This window comes from Struthio camelus, chromosome W, assembly GCF_040807025.1.
Source record: "Struthio camelus isolate bStrCam1 chromosome W, bStrCam1.hap1, whole genome shotgun sequence".
In the NCBI taxonomy this organism is placed as follows: Eukaryota; Metazoa; Chordata; class Aves; order Struthioniformes; family Struthionidae; genus Struthio; species Struthio camelus.
This window is the reverse complement of record NC_090981.1, coordinates 43,814,238-43,839,400: the sequence shown is the minus strand read 5'-3', so window position 1 is coordinate 43,839,400 and position 25,163 is coordinate 43,814,238. Positions and strand designations below refer to the sequence as shown.

The following is a 25,163-nucleotide window of genomic DNA, read 5'->3' as shown; positions in this document are numbered from 1 at the left end:
AACGGCTGTATCATCTGAATACCTTTAGTCTTTTATGTAATCCTCCTTGTTAATTTTATATTTATTCAAAATATAAAGCATCAAGAAATCAAAATATAATAGCATCAAGGAAGGTTTTTAGAAAGGGAATAGAACTATTAATTTTGATTAGTTGTTATTGAAAGTTTTAAGTTACATGTAAGTATTGTTTAATTAAAAAATACTTTCTCTAGAAATATGTGTTAAAGTAACTTAGCCTTTTTGAGATTTCCTGCAAGTTTTATATTACTTGGTTTTGTATTCTTAATGTCAGGTGGTTTAGGGGATTATCTCTTGAGTCTTATGTGAAGTGAAGCTCCTTTTTTGGGGAAAAAAAATCATTTGGAACTAAAATGTTTATGTTCACTGTCAAATAATAAAATATTGTTCTATCACAACCAAGGAGCCTTCTAATTATAATTTCTTATGCATGTTGCACTTTAAGGAGTGAATTTCTTTGACAGAATTTTTTAGGAGTGGATTTTACTTAACTCACAAATGTATTGATCAGTTAGGGGTAGTATGGAATAAGCCTCCTGTATAGTCAATGACTAGAGAGGGAGGGAGGTTTTTTTCAGAAGATACAGAGAATGTAAATAAACCTCCTGACCTGAATTAGAGACTGAAGGTGGGGCTTTTGAGGAGTAGCCAATGCCTCTGGTGTTCTGTGAGGCACCTAGCCAACATGCCTTCAGCACTCTAGAGTGACAGTTCTTGTTTGGGTATGCAGAGGGCATAGCAAGCCTAGCATGCTAGTTTACACTGCTAAATTTGATTTTTGAAGTTGGGTGTTGTGAAACCCTGCTTTCATGTAATGCTTGGTAAGCACAGACTCAGTTCTCTGCTTTGTAAACTTCTGACTAATCTCAGTAAATACCAGTGAAGTCAGGGAAAACTGACTGGGGCAAAAGCTGTTGCTCCTAGGCCTGAAAAGAGCATTCAGATTAAAGTTGATAGTAATTAGTTTTTGTGTATGAACTTGTTTTGTATTAGAATGACAAAAAGCCCTAAAATAAAACATGCATAAACCTAATGAGCTGCAAAAGGAAAATAACATTTCCTTTTGAAATCTTCTCTTAGTGAAGGAAGACCATCTCCCAGAGTCGAGCTGCTTCATAACATAGACCCCATGTTTGTGGATGCTTTCCCATGTGAGTATGCTATTAATTTTTAAAAGCTTATTAAACATTTAATTTATCTTCCTAATGCTCTGTATTTTCCTTAAGCAAAATATTTCCTTCCTGGTGAAACAAAATACAGTAGGATGCTTTCTGCTTGGAAGTAGTTTAGCTTAAAGGTAGAGGAACATCATCCCCCCAGGCGTTGTAAACGCATACTGAATCATGCTCAATGCACACACTCCATTTCACAGAGCTCTGACACATGCTACTGAGTAATGAATGAAGCACTTTAGGACGTGAGATTGCTGAGGAGCAGGATTGTTGTGCCTGAGATGCACAGGGAGGCACACTGCCAAAAACCCCAAAACAACAGCAACAACAACAAAAACCCCCAAACACCCTATCTTCAGTGCTCCAGGTTAGTAGGTAGCTCCCGATAAACTGCTCACCCTAGCATATCTTGGTACATCTCTATAATATGATTGTATTATTGACCTTGCAAATGGAAAACCTGAGTTTATGTGAAGCGAAGAAGTTCCAGGCTTCATGGTTGCTTTTGTTCCATAATCACACGAGTTGGATCTTTAATGCCATAATCACATGAATTGGAGCTTAAGTTTACCAGTTGTATTTAGCTCTCTGAACATGGTCTGTTGTTTGATTCAACATTATTAGTTTGCTAAGAACTACAGACTTTTCAAGCAGAGATGTTTTGCATACAAAACATTGGAACATGTCTTTTCCAGTGTTTTTATAGAATTCCTGTGTTTCATTGAATGAAGAAGTAAATCCAGACAGAGGGAAATTAGTACCATGGGGACAGTGATTTGTTAATTGCAAGATAGATAGAAGTTATGCTGTAGTAACTTGATGGAAATGGGTAAGGTGGTCTTCTGCAATGCACATCTGGTTCTGTGATGCTTCTCTGAGAATGAGCAACACTGCGCATATCTAATGTTGGCTGGACAGCACTGCCTGCAGATAATTCCTACATACTGATGGAATTAAGGCGTAGCCTCTCCAATTTCCCTTCAAAGAATGCTTAAGGAGTTGTAGCATTCCTGTATAATGTTATGCCCTGATGTGGTATTCTGAGGTGTTACTTCAGAGAACATCTTTTTCCTTGTGGGCACTGTCCTGACTGAGCTCAACTGAGGTGTTTGGATAGACAACTTTCCCGTTTAAATAAAAGGAGGATGAGAAAACAAAATTTTAAGGAGCCTAAGCTCAGGAAATTCTTCCCCAGATTGTTTCCATGATGCCCTAGTCTGTTGACACTTACTATTCACTAGTGATATATAATGAATGTTTCATTTCCTTGTTTCTTGTGTGCATGTATGTGTTCTCTGAGACTGAGAGAGGGAGGGAAAGGTGTGGAAAGCAGAACTTTCATTTTGAATAAGATGCTACTTTTAGCCAGCAAGAACAGAGGGATGGGTATATATAAATCTATAATGTCTTTATACATCTTTCAAAACTAGAGTGAACTTAAAAACAAAAATGTAACTATTTATTGCATGTCCTTATGCATCATGCAGGGTTTCCCTGTCTCTTCTCAGCAAAGGCTTACAGCTTTGGCAACTTACCTTGCTATCCGTTTCACTTTCTGCCGTAATAGCACTTGCAGTCAAGATCAGGCAGTGCTGACCCTCAGATTAATATAAGTGGTACTTCCTAATTTTGATTTTACGATATCATTCTCAGGGGATTTGAGAGTAAGTAATTGTATTGCTGATAGATTTGATAAGAATATTTTGTCATATGTAACAGGGGTATAAAACTATTTCTCAGATCACCATTCTTTTGAATAACATGCATCATTTCTAATGCAACAGAGCATATTAATTTATAATCCGGTGTTGGGGACAAGAATCCAGATTTCTTTATGCTTCAACTGTTTAGGATAAAGTACTTAATTTATTTTTGGAATCATTTGGAAAAGTTGGAATCATTTTGTGCTTTTCAGGATGGGTCATTTTATTATTTATGATGCTGGTTTTGACCAGGATACTGAAGTTATACTTCCTCATAATGTCATATAACAATTACAATTTTCTGTTCAGAAGTCTGGGTTATTAGGAATGAGTTTGTAAGTATGCGGCTGAGCCTATTTCTTAAAATATCTGTCCTCTGCGTTAGTATAAGTTGAGTAACAGGTTTACAGTCAAGTTCCGGAAAAATGATATCGGTATCTCTAATAGATTAAAGAGACACAAAGTTTGGAATGTATAGGCACTTTCATCTTTTCAGTAGTCATAACTCTCTTCGTATTTTAAAAAAGTATTTTAAAATAATTGCCCATACAATCTTCCTATCATTAAAGTGATAAAAACTTCATTCTTGAGTCTTGCTCTTGCCTGGACTGTTTATAGTCTCCTTGTCTTAACTGTTTTGAGATCGGAGTATTCCTTTGCCTATGATGTTAAAATACGTATGTGTGTATCTTGCTCAGTTCCTTTTCATGTCCTGTGTTGATAATTAAGTCTTTGGCCTTCTTTATGCACATCTTGCCTCTGTCTCAGTCCACTTAAAATGTCTCTTGACCTAAATCGTCTCTGTAGTTCTTATGCCACATGGAGTGTCCATATTGTACTAATATTTTCTTTTTTGTTGAAATTGAAATAGAATGTAAAATAATGACTGGAAGATGCAGATTAGCCAAACCTTTGGATTTGCATGCTCCTGCAGAAGAGCAAATAGGAAATTGAATCTCAAGATCCTATTAAACATGACCAAAAAAGTCTTCCAGGAGGCTGGGGATAAATTAGGAGAGCTCTGATCGTATAATTAAGAAAGGCCCTGTATTGCAGTGATTGCACACACACAGAGACTTAAGTTATCGTTATACTTGCACTCAGTGCACACTCAGTGTTCCTGAACTCTTTAGTGCTTTTGCAAATAGTGCATACATTCTTTCAGTATATATTATTTTTATTTAATGGATGAATTTATCTTCATCTCTCTCTGAATAAGCTGACAATATATGTATTTTTAAGAACATGAATCATGGGGGGGCCTTGTGTAATTTATGGATTTTTGACTGAAATGGGAAAATCAAGCTGTTTTATTCAAAATTTTTACACTAGTGTAAGTATTCTTTCAGGGAAGAGTTTGAGCAAAAGACACAATTAATTTAGTCATAACTTAACTCTTAAAGCTAAGCGTTCAAGAGAAGGTTAAATTAAAGGTTGGAAATAGTATTTTGATTACAGAGCTAACTAAATTTTTTGCCACTCTGGTCTGTTAGAGCACACCCTCACCTGTGTGTTTACTGCTCATGGGATAACTTGCAATTTTTCAAGCTCTCAAGGGTGCTGATTTCTAACATCTGGGGATCAGCTGGGGTTACTCCAGCAGATCTGATACATTTCATCATCTACTTATCTTTCTTCAGGAGCTTGTGCGTGGCAGTAAATACAGTAGCCATACACTAATCTTGTATCAAAGGACTGTACTTTGTTCCAACTATTAACATTAAACAGCGTAAGAGGGAAAACACTCTGAACTAGTCTGACTGCAGTTCTGTTTTATAAGAAAATGTTGACAAGTTGTCTTTTAAGCTGTCTCTTTCAAGCAATTGCCATTTCTCTCCGAGGGCAGCTTTCTTCATCCAAACGTAAACCTTTCTTGTAGTGTCTCAGGCTGTAATTTCTCATTTGTTCCCTTCAGTGCTAAAAAGGAGTTCCTGTCCTCGGTTGCAGGCTCTTGCCCTCATGCTGCTCTCTGATCTATGGCAGTCCAGTAAAACAATCAAGGTTAAAAATAATCTTTTCTCTCTAGTGAACTGATCGGGTTTACAGTATGGACCCACAACAGTTGTGGTGTTTTTGCAGAGGAGGCAGTGTGGCCCTTGGAGTATGAGACTGGGGTAAATGGCCATAAACCATACTGCTGGGGGAGGGGACGGTGTGGCCTCTGTAGCAAAGCCAGTTAAATGGTGAGCTACTGCCAAACTGGGCAATCTCTCTCTCCTTTCCTCCCATCCTTTTCTGCTTCCCTTGAGTTCAATCTGGAAATCACATGACAGGATGAGTCTTCTGCCAGATCAGACTGTCAAGCTAACCTAGAAAAGAAAAAAAGAAAGAACAAAATTAGAGGGGGAAAGATTTCTACCAAATCAACCAGCTGAATCAACTTACCGGTGGCTGTATGACTGGGAGAGGATGTGTGTGTGTAGTTGGTGGCAGAGAGGAAGGGACTGCACCTGTCAGCTACATCAGTTCAGGCCACCAGGGAACCTCAGCTGGAAGCAGTGGTTTCATAGTATAAGTTGATAATGCTTACCACAAAGAGTAAGTCCTGCCTCCCATAGCTGCTCAGTTCCGCTCCCCCCTCTCTTGGGTCACCAAAACCACTTGTATAGTCAAGCTATGCACCAAATCAGGATATTGGTTCGGATTGTAATAACCTTTTTCTTGGATATATTCCCAGGATCCGTTTCTCAGTACAACTCTGCCAAACACTAGTTTTGGCACAAAGGAAGGGGCTGGAAGGAATTTCTGGGGACAGGTGAGACTGCTTCTGTTGGTGGCTCTGAAATTCAACTCTGAAGTTTCTCTCTCATGATATGGGGCGAAGTGATCCAGCAGTTTTCTTCATTTCCTTCCCTCCCCGTTGCAAGCCACATGCTCTTCATGCTTATTTCGCACCTATTCCAGCACTTGTCAGATATGTCCATGGTCTGATTCAGCTTGCTTACTTGGGGTGGGGAACAGATTGTTTTCCTCTGGGCAGGCAGGTGGGTTGAATCTCCTCATTGAAAGGGCTGATGGATGCCAGAGCCAGAGCAAGGTGGGAGTGAGCAGGACCATGCAGTTGGAAGTGGGGAGGCAGAGGGAGAGCCAACCCTCCTAGTACTGGCTGACTGCTCATGCAGCCAGAGCCTGAGAGAGAAGGTATGCGGCACCGCACCCTCCACTTGGACCTCACTGTGCTAAACCAGTCTCGTGAGCTCAGCAGATGCAGAGGGACCCAGAGTGCTCTGAGCTAGCTGCTGTTTCCTCTCCTTGCTAAAAGCCGTTATTTTTGTCTTTCTGATTGTTTCTTCATAAACCTTGGTGACTTTTTTCCCCCCAAAATGATGAATGCATGTATCAGTAACTGTGTCCCAGTGTGGATTTGTAATTTATTAAAGAGTTTGCAATTATGGAAAAGTAGGACATTGGTATGAAAGATCTGGTCTTTTCCAGGTTTATGTTTGAAGCAGTCACATTTTCTATTAATTTTAGAGTTTGGTAGTAAATTAAGAAAATTAAAAGCAGCAGAACTAGAATTACATTGTAACAAACTTGAGTGTATTTTTCTCTGCAATGTGTATGTTACAAAAGCTCAAATAAAATACATTAAAAAGTTACATAAATTAAAATCTGATTTACAAGAGTTAAAAGGAAAAAAGTTTTCCCCCCATTTTTGTAACTTTGCTTTGTCTTTAAAAAAAAAAAAAAAAAAAGCTGCTGGTTTGGCAGCTGTGAGGGTGACGTGAACCCTTCCATTGTGAAAGATCTGCTTTCTTTTAGACAGCCTATGGCATTTCATCAAGCTTTGGTGATTCAGCTGAATTAAAAACCAACTGGATTTAAGTCTAAATTCCCCTAACTGCTAAACCAAACATATTTCTGACCACACAGTCATTACTAGATGGCCTATCTTGAAGCAGTATTGAAACTTTATATCCCACAATAGGCGATTTTATTTTGAGAATCAAAACTAAATGACGTGGTGAAAGAAAATATATCCTTGAATTCAGAGTTGTTAATCAGAATCTGTCAATATACACTATATTACTTTTTTTTTTTTTTTTTAATCTGACTTTAGGCTAAATTCCTTAATGAACTTAGTAAATTTTATAAAATCTTCTAGACTGCTTGTATGGACAATTTTGCTTCCTCTTCAAAAGGAAGATGAATTCTTTAAACTAGAAAGATATATTCAGATTAAATACATTGATTGAGTGGGGCTGTTCTAGGCTGAAAAAACTTTTACCTTCATTTAAAATTCCAGACTTACCATAAACTAAAACTTCAAAAGCATAGCAAAATTGTAGGCTACTAATTATAGTCAATTTATTTTGAAGATATCTATTCATAAAGGCAGACAGCTAAGACAGAAATTCAGAGAAGTTTTAAAAATACTGTGTGATTTTTCTCCAAACTGGCATTAAGGCAAAATTAATCAATCGAACTTTAGATTGCTCTCCTTGACATTTGGAAAAAGACATTACCTCATACATTGCACTGTTAATTGCCAAAATAAATGATTGCTTATAGGGGGCTAGATCTGCTCTGTGCAGAACATATTATATATTGCGATGGAGAAACAATTTAATTTCTGGGGCTGATTTATCATTCATGGACATTAAAATTACATTAGAATGGCTGTAGCATTATGTATTATATCCACATATATACCAAAAGGATTCATCTTGATTAAGGAATGCAAATTCCAAGCTCCTTGAGGCCACATTTATTACTTATTGTGCCCAGATGGAAGATGATTCCTGAGACTTTGCAGGCCAGAAGTAATTTCTTCCCTGTTTTTCTTACTGATGACCTAGCTGTTTTACAGTTATTAAGAAAGTGAAAAAACATTCCACAGTAATAGAATTATCCAATAACAGCAGAGGTTTGTCACAGGTGTAGGTAGTCATGGATGAGCATACTCTATGGGCTTTGAGTAGGATAAATATATTCCATGTCTATGCCAAACTAATATCTGGAATCTGCCCTTGGAAAATCAAAATGTGAAGGAAAGCTACTAGTTTAATTAGCTGACTAAGCATGCATAATGGAATGGGAGAATGCTGAAATGGGAAAACAATCAAGAATGGGGAAAAGACGGACACGTTCATTCTTTCTCGAATTTTGATTTCTCTGTGAAATTAAACATACTGCATGCTCACCAGCTGCACTCTGTCATCTTTATTGCAAGCAAATCATGAGTCCACATCATCATCTTTATGTTGAAAAGGCAATTGTGACCAACATGTGGCCCCTCATGTGGCTACACATGGCACTCAAACACTCTTCAAGGTGTTGTCATGCTGGCCTCCTGCATCTGAATGTGAACCATCCATCACTATAGTATCAAGTACGAAGTACTTGACTATAAGTATTAAATAGATGGTGAATTGCCCTCTTGGTGAGTCTCATAGGTACTCATCCACAGGTTTCCTTTGGGATATAGATATTCTCTTTTAGAATTTTAGAGATGTTCAGTCACTTGATAATATGCGCAGTGCCAGCATCACAACTGGAATTCAGACATTCCCTGTTTGTGCTTCTTTTCTATGCTTCATTAGATCCTATACCTATTTGAAAATAACACTAATATTTTATATTTTGATGCAGCTCTCAGTGCATAAGGTCTAGAGACTAGATTACCTTTGTCAAATGAAATCTCTCTGACTTGGAAATTTGTTAATTTTAATCCACCACAGGATATCAGTGTTACCTCATAATAACACAAGTGGGGTTTGTGTGTTTCACATATAATGGTCTCTAAATGTGGCCTTTGATATTAGTAATTCATAAATACTATTCTATTTAGTTTAAGTCTGTTTCCTGGAAAAAAAAAAAAGATTAAAAAAAAAGCTAATAAGTTTTTCAAAATTTTCCAGGAGAAATAAAAATAAAGTGCTTCGTTTTAGAAGATCACATTTTGCGATGTTTAACCTTGTAGGCTGTGTTAGTAAGTAGTTTACTCTCATTTAGAATGGCTTCTTTTTCTTTTTTTTTATTGTATAAGAGTATAATAGTCTGGATAAATGCTTGGCCCTGTTGAAGTTTCTGGGAATTTTTTTTGCTGGCATAAGTAGTCCCGAATTTTACTAAGTAGTTTGATTTAAAACAAACAAGCAAACAAAAAGATGTAATTAGTTGTAAAAAAAAAAAAAACCAAGGTGGAGAATACTTTGAAACAACAGCAGGAATGTTTTTATATGCTTACTGTTGCCATAGAAATTAAGTTTAGGGGAACATGCATTTTGAAAGGTAGCAGACTAAGCATGATATTCTAATGTAAGTCTTGCATTTGAAGTCAAACATCACTAAGAGAAGACTAAAATTAAAAGGGATAATAGTGAAGGTTGGAGCTAACTGTTCACAATGTTCCACTAAATGATTTAAGATCAGTGAACTTCGGTGTATGGTACAGACCTATGCATCATCAACATGACAATAGGAAGTTATAGGGCCTCAGGCTTCATCTGTTTCTTCAAAATTGGTATTCTATTAATTCTTCCAAGGTTAAGGTCATGGCTATTCCTCAAACATTTTTATTTTAATAAAGCAACAGAAAGTCTTGGAGTTTTGTAGAATACTCATTATTGCCGTAGAGTACCAAAAGGTCACAAAATGTCTTTCCTCTGTGAAGTAGCAAAAAACCTTATTTCTTCAATAATTTGTTATCACAGTATAGGCTGGAGGAACCCCTGACATTTCCAGAGTATCCTTTTTCAGGTGAAATAATTGCTCCATACACCAGAATTCAGAAAAAAAAGGAATTATTTAAAAGTGTATATATAGTAAAGATCTTGTTAGTCCACTGAACCCTCAGCATTTAGAAATGACTATAGCAGACTTGTTTTTATGTTTTTCTAAAATGTTTTCATTTTCCTCCTGGACTGTCACAAGCATCCTATTAATTAAGGCATCACACCTACTTGTGCAACTTTAAAAATTTAGTTTACAAATAAGGATGGCCAAAGACAAGGTTATACAGATGTAACTGAAATAAGAAAATCATAACTTTCAAAAGGCTGTTGACTTTTGAATTATCATTTAGAAACACCATGGAATATTTTATTTATTTATGTATTTATTCTAAGCAAAAAGGAAAAACACTAGGTTATAAAAGTCTGTGAAGAAAGGCAAAAAATAGTTTACTTTATCTGTGCAGACATCTGGAGGTAAGAGTGTTATTGTAGATGAAATGAAATGCATCATATGTCTTTGAAACTTTGCAAAAAATATGCAACATTTTCCCTCCAGCAGTGAGGATTTATCTGTGTTCTGTAGCATCAAATATCAGTAACAGCAGCATGACGCTGTGGTAAACTTTTGGAAGAAATAACCATGAAGATATTTTTCTACTCTCATATTGATGATGTTTTGTTTATTATCTTAAAGAGGGAAAATGTTTCTTGATTAGACACGACTATTCAAAATTCCCTTGCAACTTTTAGTTTTGATTTCTATGAGGTTTTTTTTGCAATGGTGTTTCATAAGAAAGCAAAAGCCTGAGAAGCACTAAATAAACTAGTGATTATAGGTTTGTTAACATAGAAAAAGCACTATGTATGTAAAAAGAAGCAGGTCATAAAACAGTTATTCCTTGTATATGAAGCTTTCATTAAAATAATTGAAATAAACTGCTTGGGCTTAGCATGTTGTTTAGTAATTACAGTCAGACACTGGAATTTCTATATTTAACTTTTCCTATTGTAGAAAAAGTTTTTGTTTTCTATGTTTCCTTGTAGATATTCTCAGAAAGAATAAATTTATAGTAGACTCAAAACAACTACAAATATGGTAGGGTAAGTGTTGTTTAAGATTTAAAATATACATTCGTGTATTCTCAGACATGCAGTAAGGACAAAATCCTGACTTTATTGTGATAATGGTAGTTGTATGTATTATATGTCTCCATAACGTTTTTTTTTTTTTATTATTCCTGCCGTTTTCTCCCACCTATTGTCTCCACCTCTTCACAAAATTCCAGTCACCAAAGTAGGAGTTTCATCTTCAGTTAATTCAGAGGAAAATATAGTGAAGCTGCTTCAAATCACATATCCCAAGAAGGAGTAGGCTAGACATCTATGGTGTATCCATTTGTTGTTTTATGTAGATTCCACTTGATGCTGTACTTCTAAAAATGAGAATATAGGTATTCTCAGGAATAGTTGCTTCTAGAATTCTAATCAGGAAGCTGCAAAAATGTCCTTCATTTTGTGGAAGATATTTCTGCTTTAATTTTTTGATGGTTCGTTAGCTGATTTCATTGCTGAAGTTTAGCAGTTATCACTAAAGAACATAAGACAGTTTGCATAGGACCAAACTGATCGTGAGTCAGTCACGATTGTCTGAGATTGTCACGCTCAACCAGGATAGATTATAGCCCGTTTGCCTGACCTCTGTGCACCGGATCCCAGAGCAGAATCGGTTGCAGGAAGAAAACATATTGTGTTCCTGCCAAGATATCAGTATGTACTTTGTCAGAGCAATTAGAATTTCTTAAAACTTCTCCTGGAGCGTGCTTTGTTTTGTGCATTTTGTGGTAAGCAATCAAACAAATCAACAGTCTGCTTCAATGAATCCAGACTAGCAAGAGGTAATTTTTGTTGTTAAGTTCCCAGGAGATGTTTTTATAAAATGCTGAACTAAAATCTCAACGCAGCACCATCTATGGATTTTCTACTGTACCAATATGACACACACTGCAAAATTTTCTGTTTATGGACAAGTGATAGTTGAAGTGGCTTTAAATGTACTTTGTACCCAAACAAATCTGAATCATTCATGTAATTCAGGCAATCTTGCTATATTTGTACTGCGGTAAAAGGTACAGAACTTCACCAAATTTCCAGGAGAAAAATGTTGATCCCTTAATATACAGTTCTGATATCTTTGCACGACTTTGCACTGCGCGGTGTAGGCTGTAGTCTAAGCATGCGAGCGTGTGCAGCATTCCTTCTATGGTGAAACGCTTGTTCCAGGCTTGGTTCCATGGCTGCAGGATAGTAAAAGGCACTGTCTTTATCAGAGATGGTTCACAGGGAATCCTCATCTACTTGTAATGACTTTTTATTCTTTGGTAGCTATAGAGGAGAGAAATATCCCTCTTCCCCTCCAATTCCTTTTACAAATGCGTGAAGAACAACTGTGAATTTTCAAACTGCTGAACTGACAAACAAATGAGGCATTTAAAAAGATTTTACATGTATAAATAGAAAATATATATGATCTAAAAGTATCTCCTAACTGTAAAAATATTAGCTGCTGCTTTTGTTCTTTTCTTTTATTTTTCAATAAGATTTCCTTGAAAATTTTAGTCCTGCTCTTTTCTTGCAGGTGAATAGTTACACTGAGTCATCTGACTGGTTAAAGATTTTAGTGACTTTTATAATTTTATTACTATATTAGGGACACAGTCAAGATTTTCAAAGGGTTTGGAAGAGACTAATTTAATATTCTTTGATAGAAATGAAGAATGTAATATGTTTGCTGTTCTCAGTGCTGTCACAACTAGTTATAGTACTTTACTCTAGTAATTATATTAGACTAAAAACTTGAACCATGTTTAGTATATTATCTCCTGATATGCAGACAGAGAAAATTCTCATGCAGGTTGTTGGTGCTTAATCCAAACTATAAAACAAAGCAATTCAAGTAGAATGGAAATCCAGTGTTGGCTTAGATTGCTAACCAAGTCCATAGATCTAAATTACTTTTGTTACTGTGTGCACTTGATCAATGTGATGAGTACAGCTTTCCATTTGCTAAATTGGCCTTCACCAGAAAAGATGTATGCTCAAGGATATTTATTTATTATGTTGCCATATTAAGCCTTCTTCCTGCCCCTCTGTCCATTCTCCCCTGATCCAGATACTTCCAAACTGGGAAATACTGAAGGTAATCTGGATTTTTTTTTTCCACTTTCCATTTTTTCTCTCTCTTGCTTGCTCTCTCTTTCTCGCTCTTTTTTTTTTTTTGAATGGAAGGTAGAGTCCTTAATTCAGCTTTGGATTTATTTGTTGAATAATTTGATTAAGCCCCAAACTAGACTGCCAGCAAGTCTAAAACTTTCTGTGCCCGTGGAGTATTTTGTATTTATGGATGCTAGAAAAACACATGCATAATTAAATTAAAATTTAAAAGATAGTAGAGACTTAAGAATCTGCTCCAAATGATGCACTCACCATATTTGCGTATATTCCTATATAAATTCCAAGTTCTATGTACAAATTTGGTATGAGTGAAATTGAAATCCCATCTGAATATCCCATCACAATTTAAAAACCTATTTTCTCTTTTGTCATTCAAAATATTTGACTGCCATTATATGATGTGAAACAGGAAAAATGGAGAAAGCATGCATCTTGGAATGCCGTTACAGGCTGGTGGGGAGTGCTGTCCTGGAAACCAGGCGATCATAGTTCAAACACCTTTTAACAATCAGGGCAGTCAGGCCTAGCAACTGGCGTCCCAAAAGCCCAGAAATTTATCCCCAATGCTGGGCTAGATTGTCTGAAAGAACGGGGGATGAACTCTCTCCCATTTTATCAGGTACATCCACTTATAAATTTAACCCTTAGTTTTCAGGTTAATTTTCTTTTTATTAGAATGCTTGGAAATTAAATATTTAATTGGTCTGAGACTTTTATTTATTGCCCGTTTACTGAAAATTAAATCAATTAAGCATTTAATTGGCCACTGTGCTTAATTGCTTTAGTGGACATACAGTCAATAATTTATATGCTTTCAGCGTGACCTGAGGATTTTCTCCTTTAGGGAGGAAACTATTGGACAGATGGAAAAATCCTGTCCAAAGAAAGTTCAGAAGATGTGGGTATGGGAAGCTGTGCTGACCACAAGGATAAGTTATAGTGTGGCTTCCTGAGGTTTACTGCAGTAAAGTTTTGTTTCATTTTTCATCTTAGTATTTCCCTTTCTGACTATAAAGAATCATGTGTTTTGGTGCCTGTTACCTGAAAACTGCCTTTCTTCTGTTGTTTCAGTGCTGCAGGGAAGATCAAGTGATATGTTTAAATAAACAGTTTATAGATCTTAAGTTCTGAGCTTAGTGACATGGATTTTGCAGCAGAGAAAATGACTCTGGAATTCAGTTTTCTCCACTGCTCCATAAGCCTCAGTTTCTGGTAACATTCTTGGGATTGTGTGCTGTGACTGATTTTTTTCTAAAGCTTTTGCCTGTGAGACTGCCTAAATGATATATTGGTGTTTTTGCTTTGTTTTGATTTCAGAATCACTTTAATTTATGCTGGTCTTTTTTTTTTTTTTTTTTTTTTGGGGGGGGGGGGGGGTTAAAACTGACATGCTACCAGAAATGATTGTTGTGAATGCAAACGTATAAGCCTTTCATATAAAGGTTTCATGTAAAACATGGTTATCTCTGCTGAACTGTATATGTAAAGGGGAGTTTAGCTTCGTTTGTTTGATTAAAAGAAATTGATAAGAGTTGCTGGAAGTAGCTTGTTTGTTTCTACTAAAGCTCAGGAGTCTAATTCTGAGCTCACTGGAGTTGATGGAAAGGTTCCCATTAGTTTCAGTGTGTTTTGTTTCAAGCCCTAGCAGACCTCCTGCTGTTCCATAGCTAAGCATTGGTAAGGGACAGTGAACCTGCCAAACATACAAGTTTGGTGTGCATGCATCTAGTCAGATTTATAGGATGCTGAAGACTGTTTCCATGAGAGTAGTTTTTATATGTAGTTCTATAACATTTAAGGTAGTCTGTGCTTCTTTTTACTTTACAGCTTCTGCTACTGTAGTACAAGAACAGGCTCTGGTGGTTTGAAGAAGTCTGCAGTGTCTATTGATAGAAAAGTAATTGCCTGTGATTTTCCACCATTGAGGAGAAACTCTTTGGGAGAAACTCTTTTATTTAACAGGTAGCATATAAGTTAATGTTTCAAATCCTGATAATAGAGTGAGATAATTTGCATAAGAACAGAAACTACGGTATGCAAAATTCTTGCTTTATTTTAATGAAAGCAATAGGTGAATGGTACTATTACCATTTTTATGAGAATGTATAGAAGCTGTTGAATACAATAGGGAATTCTTGGATGATTGAAGTAGTATGTTGATTTTAAAGCTGATAATGAGCATAGTAGAAAATACTCTTTCTCCTTTTAGGTTTCGTGGATACGTGGTTTTTGGTTTGCCAGTCCCAGACTTCTATCGGGTGATCTCCTCTGTGGTTTTTATAGGCTACTAATGAGATCAGACAAGGTGGGGAGGGATATGCATTGACTTGCTGTGAAAATATTACCAGTTACTGTCTGTTGCTTTTAAATTCTAGTGACAGTAGCCTGTGTGTTTTTTTCCAGTGTTTGCTTGAAGTATTAGGCAGAATACTACTCTGTAACATAAAGAGAAGTTCATTCCTCTCTAATAAAAACATTTTATAAAGTAAATAAACTTTGTTTTGAATGACTCAGTATGTTTTAGAGTGTCATCTCATCAGAATATAAGAAAGTAGCTGAACATCTAATTTATCACCCTAAGATTGGTCATTGTCGGGGTGACCCTATCTTTTGAAAGCCTATCTTCCTGGAGTGACCATCTTCAGCGACTTCACAGTCTGTATTGCATTCTTTTAAATGCAGTATCTTTTCTGGATGCGTGTGGGACTTAAATGCCACCTTATTCCCCAGAGCTGAGAAAGGGCATTATTGAAAGCCTAGTTTCTGCAGTTCATTAGTTTCTTGTCTTCTGGCTATGGGATGAAACTTTGTTGCGTCTGTGTTCCTTGCTCTTAGTGTGTAACTAATGCAATCCTGTGGGAGGTGCATCTGTCACAGTCGTAATTGTGTGTGTGTACCTCCAGCCTGCGTTAACAGATGTATGTCTGAAAACATGAGTGGTCCCAATGTTATGGAAATAGTTTGACTCTAGGTTTCCGAGGAGCAGAGTCTCACGTACGTCTAGCAGTGAAATTAGTTATTTATTTATTTAAATGATGGTACAGCAAAGTAACAGCTCGAGCTGGGTGCCTGCAGGGAGGGACCCCAAACAAAGAAATTTGGGGGTAATTATACTCCTTACAGTCAAATTTCCCTGCCTGCTAGTGACAGTCTCTTCCAATCTTCTTTACTGAGTTGGTGGTCTCTTTCCTTTTGATTGGTTCACGTCTAAATCCCGGGATGGTTGCTATGTTCCTGCTTCATAGTGCCTTCTCTTATCTGACGGTTAACTGTTACCTCTGGCCATTGTGTGCTGTATCTTTGAGGGCTGGTTCTAGCTGGGTTTGCGGTCGCATCCTCAGCAATGTCTCTGCAGCTCATTTACAATTCAGTCCTGCGGCCTGCAGGCTTCATGTACTGCAGGCACTAGTGCTAAACTGGACTACAGCTAAATTAGCTCGCTTTTCTAAAACCCAATGTATGTAATCCTCATGAGAATCCTTTGCAAACAAGCAGGAGTTTGCAACACTATCCTAGTAATAATTGTTGCTTATATAGTGCCTACCAGCAAAAAAAAAAAAAAAAAAAATTTACCACTCAGGGGAAAGGACAGCAGCTCACCAGAAGCTCAGAGAGGTATTCTAGCCATTCTGATAGAAACAAGCTCCAGTGCTATTAAAAGGAGGTTTTATGAAGTGATAGAATAACATGGAGGTATTCTATGAAATGTCTTTGGTAATTGAAAAAAATGGTATGTAATTGAATCTGAGGATATGTCTAAGATTATATTTGTTCCGGGAATGTAGGCTGGTCCAGCTGGAACCTGGCTATTACTGGCAAAAGCAGGAAAAGTTTCCCAGATAAGGAATTTTATATCTCATGCAGTATTTCAGCATGTCTGAGTTTTTCTTACTGTGGGTGTGTACTGTGTAGTAGTGTGATTTGCCATTGTAGACGATATATAGTCAGAGACTGAGAGGTTAGGTTCAGGTTAAGAATGTAGTCACATCAAATATACTAAAGACTACCAAAAAGATGTGGTGTCACTCATGTAATTCTTCATCACATTGGAATAAAGTAGTCAAACTATTTGGCCTGTTGATCAGTCCGCTGTCAAGTGAAACATTAAAGATTTGGCCCAACATCACTCAAGATGGGAGAAACCCTCTTTTGCAGATGCTGAGGATGGAAGCAGTCTGGTCCCTGGAGTTCTTTGGAAATATACAAACTCCATTAAGCAGAATGTACATCTGGCAGATGTTTTAAATTCCTGAGGGAATAAGGAGTTCACCTGTCTTTGTCACCATTTTCTGAACATTTTCAGTTTCAGTTGCACTTTAATGTTGTTGAGATGGAAAGGCCAGAACTACAAACATTTTTCCAGTTGTGTAGTGCATTTTGCTTTGTTCCTTAGTCCTTTTCTAGTAATTCCTTGCATTGTGTTTGCTTTCTATTACTGACATATTCCACAAAAATTTCAACTCAATCTGTCATGATCCTGAGATTTTATTCCCAGACAATTATGGGCAACTCACATTCCATCATTTTATGTGTGAATTTAGGATTGTTATTTCATATATGCATCACTTTACATGTGTCACTTTACATGTTAAATATCATTAGCTATTTTAATGCCCAGTCACACAGTCTCATAAGGGCTTTCTGTAGTTCTTCACAGTTGACCTTTGCCTTTACTACCTTAAATCATTTCTTATCATCCACAGGCTGTATCATTGCTGTTTGGTCCCCTTTCCAGATAATTTGAAATATGTTGAACAGTATGGGTCCCAGCACAAATTCCTTTAGAAATCCACTGGTGACCTCTCTGACATGAAATAAAAATTCATTTTGTTTCTCATTTTATTATGTCCTTTTCTTATCTATATGAGGATCTTTTCTCTTATCCCATGGTTGCTTAGTTTCTTTGTCTAGAGCCTTTTGGAAATCCAATGAGGGAGTATCAATTACACCTTCTTTGTCCACGGCATGCAGGTTTCTTCAGTGTCTCTACTCTTCTTTCTGTAGGACAATGCTTAGTCTCAGTAAGGCTTGTCCTGTTCAGAATGGGCTGTTGCATGAACAATCCTTTCTGCTTCCCTTAAATAATCCATGCTGTAATAGGAGTAAATGTCTGTTCTATGTGGACCTTGTCATATATTACTTAAATATTGGAGTGGACTAACCAGCTAAGTGATAGTGAGTTGCATAACCAGACAGAAAATTTCTACTGCAGTAAAAGTCAAGAGAACTACAGAGATCATTTTTAATTACTGGGAGAGTACCCAGGGAATCCTTTTGTATGGTGTGCATTGTGAACTGCAAAGTGTCAAACTATTTAGCATACGTGTTTCCATGACAGGAAATGTTGGTGGTGTTACAGCTTTATCTGGAAGCTCTTAAATGTACTTTATGTTCCTGACCTGCAAAGCAGTAGCACCTGTTGATTATTTCTTTCAGATGTGCTTTCAGTTTACATTGGAAAGAGTGAGAGCCATCTAAAGATCCTAGTTCATGATGGTTTCGGTGGCTTTTCTTAATGCACGCTTTTCAGTCTTTTCCATCAAGTGGGTTGCAATTAAGCTTGGAGCTGTTTATATTTTCCCTGCCATGTGGCTCAGTCTGCTGGTATATCATCATAAATAGAAGTTTGATTGTAGAGAATACTGTTATTTTTCAAATTTTCCATTGGGAATTACACTACTTTTTTTTTTCTTTTTAAAGGTAGATGACTGTTAATGTCATTGCTTTGCAAATGAAAAAATAGAGGTACAAGGTTTGTCTGCTTCTGTTGTCCATAAAAGACACTAACTGTATGTATCTGCTTGTAGGAGAAGGTTGTTTTTATTGTGTAGGATACTGGAAAATTGCAGAGGCATAGTCCATGTAACGTTCAGTTAGGTTGTTTAGAATAACTCCTTGGGTAGAGCTCTGTTTCCCAAATAAATAATAAATTAGCATTCTTTTCTCTTTCTCCAAAATTGCTCTCCAATTCCCAGCATGTCTTCCCCCCATACTAGTATGTAAGACCGTAGGGTATAGAAAAGTAGCATGCTTCAAGCAGTACTGTTTTGGACCCTCTAGCTTTTGTGGTCAAGATCTCAGAAAATGCCATGTTAGCGAGAACTGTGTGCTGTTTGATCTCTTACCCTGGAAGAAAACTTCTCAGCATGGATCATCTTAATCATAGACTGAAGGAAGAATATTTTAGTTTTAGACGTACTGTCTATTTATATCTATTTATATCCACATTTTATGTTTCTACCAATTACTTGAGTTGGTCTCATCATTAGAGGGAGAAAGGAGAGGTAGTGGAGTGAAGAGTAGTTTATGTATGGTTATTAGATCTGTGCAAATATATAGATAGATTGATAAACAAAGGAGAATATGTAGTCCCATATATTTGCTTGTTTACATCTCAGCTGAAAATTTGCAGTTTATCTTCTTCATTTCTATGATTAAAAATTAGAGAACAAATTTAAATAAATATAACCTTAAATAATTTTATTAAATAATTTTATTACGTTTAATGACATTTTTCTCTGGAAGAGCTACCAGTCCGACCTAAAGGATGTGTTGGCTCAAGAGCACACGTGGAGTACTCAGTGAGGTCAGAAGAGCTTTGTTGAAAGGGTAAGAAGGAAAGAACATGACTAGGCACATGCCAAGCATAGGGAAGATCATAAAAAATGAGACAAAGTGAAAAGAAGAGAATTGCTCGGAAGACATAGCTGGTTGGAGTAAGGAGTTTTGGTATATCCTTTCTGTTTAACTTTGAATTGTCAGATATTAATTACTTTCAGGAACATACTGCTGAACTGAACGTACCAAGGAACTTCTCTGGTATGGCAAAACCTGTCTTTCTCTAGTATTTCTGTAAATTGTAGTTGTTCTTTTTAATTTAAAATTGTATGACTAAAGCAACAAAGAATGTAGGTATCAGGTTCCAGGCTTAATCACAGTGGTACAAGTCTGATGTGAATCTGTTATTTTAGTGACTTCACTCTTTATTTTCATTGTAATATAAATGAGAAACAAGTCTTAAGCAAGTAACTGACTTGCATTGATATGGATTGTTCTGTGCTTTGGAAGGCATGACTAGTATAAATCAATATTCTCATCTGTTTATGCTATCCCTCCTTTTAAGAAAAGCATTACAAGTTAACTAGAGGGTATGCAAGAAATGACTTGTGTACCTGTATTTCTGAAACGACAATTTTTGAAATTACAGACAATTTTAATCGTATATTCTTGTCTTTTTATGAAAACATCTACCTTTTCAGTTTACTATACATAAAAGACTAATATAACAAAAAGGATTTACATAACTCTACCTGGGCATATCGCATTTTTTGTAAACAAAATATTTGGGTTGTCCTGAAATGAAAGTAATTTGGTAAGATGTGGTATATGATGGAAATAAGAACAGCTGTGCCATGTCAGATCAGAAATCTCTGTAGTTCATTATCCTGTATCCAAGAGCAGCAGTAGTGCAGGAAAGAGTGAGAGAGTGAGCGCATAAAAATACATCTCTCATGTACTCCCCCATAACCTACCTGCAGCTCATGTAGCTGCTTATGTTTAGGTGTTTTTGTGTTTAACAGCCCTTGATGGATTTTTCTTCTTCTTCTTTCAACCTCTGTAAATTTTTAGCATCTGCAACATCCAATAGCAAGGTATTCCACACTTAAGCTGGGTTTGTGATACAGAAGTATATCCTGTTGTTTGTTTTGAATATGCTATTTCATGTGCTATTTCATAAGTTATTTAATACCCCCTCATTAGGAATGACCAGTTGTTCGCTATTCAGATTGTCAGTGCCACTTAGTTTCACAGATCTCTGTCCTGTTCCCCATCAGTTGTCTCTCTTTGAGGATGGAGAGACATTTAATCATTCCTCATTTAGAAGCTGTTCCATACAGCTTCCTTGTCACATCTTTGAACCTCTTCTAGCTTTTCTGTGTCCACTTTGTAGTGTGGGGACCAAAGCTGCACACAGTATCCCACATGAGGCACATGATGCAGCTAGGCTGTGGCATAGTGTTCCTTTCTTTGCCATTCCTAATATTTATTTTCCGTTTTTTGACTGATGCTGAACATTATATGTCTATCATAACTCCACAAACTCTTTCCTGAATACCAATAGCTTGTTAAACCATCCTTTTGTGTATGTGGAGTTAGGATTGCTTTTTCCCCCCCATGTTTATTACTTTCCCTTTGCTGTACATGTGCTGGTGCATTAGCAAGACTTAATACATGTATTGAAAGACCACTCACTTTTTATTATAAGTCCTGCCTATTCTCTGGTCATCACTCAGAATGTTATTTATATATTTATCTGGTAGTAAATTTTTCAGGTTCTAACCTGAAGGTTATGCTATGAAATATTCAAACTGGTAACATGGCAACTATTTTTTCGAACGCAGCTATCATTTTTTTCAGTGTTTTTGATATCTGACTGATGATTTTTAAGCATCCTGCATAGGTTTTCAGAATTGATTGACACCTGCTTTCTGAAAATCAGATCTCTTGAAGATATACATTAGCTATTGAAAATTATTAATCAATTTACGCCAAAACTGGAAATATGTCAGTTTATAGAGACAAATTATATGCAATAATGGAAATAAAGGAACTAATCTGAGGTTTTCATAAGGAATTGAGGCCCAGGTTTTTTTAAGTATTTAAATAATAAACTGCTTTTGTGAGTACTGGGATATGGCCACCTCAATTCCTTTTAAAATCTAATCATAAAATGAGTTTTCAGACTGTTAAGACTAACGATGGTCTTAAAATATGATGTAAACTTTGAAGTTACTTATCCAAGGGCAATTTTTTTGAAGTATTTTATTTTTATTTTTTTCTGTGGAGAGATAAAATCTATTTAAATACTTTTTTGCTAACCTATAACTGCCACAAAAACCAGTAAAATATGTGGATCAATTTATTTATTGTAGCTTTAAATATTTAAAAAGAAACAACTGAATGAAATTCCATTGCTTTCTGAGGTAATGAAAGTTGTATGATTTCCCAATAGAATACTTCAGAGGAAGTAGAGCAGCTGGTGATGCTCGCAAGGCGGCTTCAGGAAAGAGGCTTCTGTTTGAAAATAAGAAAATTGATGGCAAAGGCTGTGATTATTTTTTAAGGTAAAAGAAAAGCTTTGTTATTTCATTGGCCACTGACACACTGATGATCACAGGGCATAAAAAAAATGTTTAGCCTCTTTGCATAGGCGCAAAGGCATTGTAGTTTTGATATATGCCCTAACTCTATAAAGTGAACGTGTGGGCATGTGAAGGCAGACTTGATTAGATAGATCCATAAAAGGCATCTGTTTGGTTGCTGAATTAGTGCATGGGGCTATTGCTGCTGTCTGGTCAACCGTGCTGAAAAAATAAGAAAATAAAGCTGGAGCAGATGAAGAGAAAAACTACTGAGATGCTTAGAGAATGAACATTTTATCTTACAAAAACAAAAAGAATATGACTTGTTTAGTCTACCAAATTGGAAAAGAGAATTCTGTAAAATTCATACGGCAGGGAGAGAAGACTGTCCAATAATTTTGCATTTCATCTGCAATAACAGAAGTTGAAGAATAAAGACAGAGGTGGAAACTTAACAGATGGGCTGAAGGGAAGAAGAAAGTCAGGTAAATGTTGGGGGAGGAGTATACTAGCTTAAGGGAACAAATTATATGATGGGAAGAACAGAACTCATATCAAACTATTTGTATTTATTTTAGTACTTTTATCTGGTGCTTATGTAACTTTGTAATCTGGCAGTCCTATAAATATGCCGTGTTGAGCTCACTCAAGTGAGCATCAGTCTATTTTGTGTGGTTGGTATAGCTGATAAAAGTTGACCTGTACTGCCTGTGAAGTAATGTGCTTGGCTGAAGAATAGACAGTACATTTCTTTGGCAGAAGACAAGGGCCTACAGTGGGTGAGTTAACATGACTGACAGTTCTGTATATTTGGCTCAACATGTGCGCACTTGCCTTTCTCTCTTCAATAAATTTTTCTCAAAGATAATATTCTATCGAACAACTTCAATTACAAGCGCAGGTAAAAGTATTTGCTTAATTTTAGGATTTGTTTGTTTTCATTACCTAGTACAAGTAAGGGGTTTTTTTTAATTAGTTTATCTTGTTGAGTCTCATTATGAGTCTGATGTATGCCATTCTAAAAATATTTTGAAAAGTATATCTAAAAATACAATCTTTCATACTATTTATTTGAAGTATTTTAAGTAATTTATATTGTGTAATACTATGGCTTCACATACAGGAGCTCAGCAATTGGAAGCGTGTTCTCCATGCTAAACCTTAAAATTGGAAATGTGAACTCATAGTTTTTCCTTTAGACCAAGCTCCAATATTGTAATCTAGAGATTTAATGAATGAAGCACATGGTTGTCTTTTTTGATCCGCTGATTATGTCTTTCATTGTGCTCTTTAAGAAAGTAGATGGTGAAGATTAGTATTCCCAGTAGCAAAGAGCATGATAGAATAATACATAATACAAGGATGTTGAGAAGTAAGCAATATTAATCTTTTAAAGGTTATATATCTGCTACAGACAGCACACACAGCTGTGTGTGCATTTACCTTCCACAAGAGATTCTTCTGGGAGATTTTGATTAAGTTTTTTCTTTTTATAGTTTTGTATAATCATCAGTTTCAGTGCTTCATGATCTAAACTGAACTGAGCCCTCCCCTATCTGTATATGCATATTCTAAACAAGTGGTCCTCTTTAATAGCCTTATGTATCTGGGAACATTACACAAGTGTGATGTAAAGAGGGAACTTAAAATGCACAAGAAGTGCTTATCAAAGAAAAAACTGATTCAAAGTATGAAGACCAGTAATAAAAGAGAAACTTAGCAGGATCTTCATAAAAACTAGAGATACTGTGTCCCAGCATTGTCCTTCCAAACTTTCTTTTGCTCTCTTCTATCTGATCTATATTTGCCTCACTGTGACTTACAGAATTTACTCTTTTTAGAAGCCTGTAGTACTGCTTCTAGTATTGGGGGTCTCATATTATTGCACAACTCTTTTTTTTATGTTGTTTGTTTCAGTGGCAAAAGTCTGCCTGCTGAGTCCTTTAGATTTCCTAAATTTATTGAAAGTTATCTCTTGAAAGATGCTAGAAAATCAAAATTGGTTTCTCTCTACCTCCTGATGTTCTGTTTTTAGTCAGATTACAGGTTTCTTTTGGTAAACAGGTATCAGCTAATACAGTTAATATAAAAGCCTTAGATTTTATTTCTTAAAGTCAGATCTTGTTTATAGAAGCTGAGATGTAAGATGGTTGTCAGTTTGGGTAATCCTGGAATGTCTGTTTGACTCCCTCCTGCCTTCAGTAAAGACCTTGTCTCCTGATCATCCCTGGTACATGCATGTTAAATTTTTTTCTGAGCTTCCTCCTAGAAGGAGCTACAGGATTCCTTTTGAGAGAAAATTTGGGCATAGTTGACACTTGACACAGTTTTCTGCAGTATCTGGAGATGGGTCATGTCATATTTGACTCTTTCTACCCAAGACACAAGCCTGACACTCCCTCAGTTGCTGTACCTTAGAATTACCTCTCTGACCAGATGCAGATCTATGTGAATGCAGCCAGCCTATTCCAGAGGGAGTTAGCAGTGTGTGGATAAAAGCCAGGACCTACAACTTGTTCACGGGAGTGATCTAAGAGAATGAACTGTAATGGCACTGAATCAGGAGATTGTTCAATCTTACATTCCTGACTGGAGCAAGATGGCAATTACAATCATGAGTTTTCTTAATATATGCCTGTATATGAGATTGTTGCTAACAGAGTTATTTGAACTCAGGAGTGACTTTCTCCACTGACAAACATATCACATTTTAGGGTGCAGCTCAAGATCTAAGACCTAAATATATCCAGTGAATTGTAGCACAGATCTTTGTACACGTACACACACATGCACACACACATACATAAAACAAATGCTGTATCTGGCACACCAAAAAAAAGTATGATACTGGTTTGTTTTCTAACAAAATTATAAAAATTACTTTATGTATGTACAATGTTCCTAACTTAGTTTACTTTCCATTAAGGTCTTGGCATTGACAACAGGACATCTTTATCACAGAATAGTTCTTTTCCATGGGATGAAACACTTTTCAATATCTCCATGCATGCAGCAATTCGACATGGAAGATGGAAGTTACTAACTGGATATCCAGGTAATAAGTAACTCCTTTTAATACAACATGTCATATTTCCCTCCCCCTTGCCCCAATTTCATTCTGTTTAATAAATTATCATTTTTCTTATTTACTGTGCTAAGTCTTCAGGGTTTTGATCATGTGCAAGAATCCAGGAGGGGCACTTTTAAAATGCGTACAAT

The 25,163-nt window shown here is 36.3% G+C and overlaps 1 protein-coding gene across 2 annotated transcripts in view; it reads left to right on the top strand.

Annotated features, from left to right (window-relative positions):
* LOC138060894 (arylsulfatase B-like) overlaps positions 1-25,163 on the top strand; it is a 71,485-nt gene that overhangs the window by 42,421 nt on the left and 3,901 nt on the right. The window contains exons 6-10 of one of the 2 annotated variants that reach the window (XR_011137420.1): positions 1,099-1,169; positions 10,615-10,671; positions 14,629-14,763; positions 21,815-21,926; positions 24,871-25,000. Coding sequence is in view for 1 of the 2 variants with exons in the window: in XM_068925404.1 (XP_068781505.1) it covers positions 1,099-1,169; positions 24,871-24,999 (200 nt within the window). In the remaining variant the exon portion in view is untranslated. Of the gene's footprint in view, positions 1-1,098; positions 1,170-10,614; positions 10,672-14,628; positions 14,764-21,814; positions 21,927-24,870; positions 25,001-25,163 lie in introns of those variants that run through there. The other variant, XM_068925404.1, reaches the window with a different exon arrangement.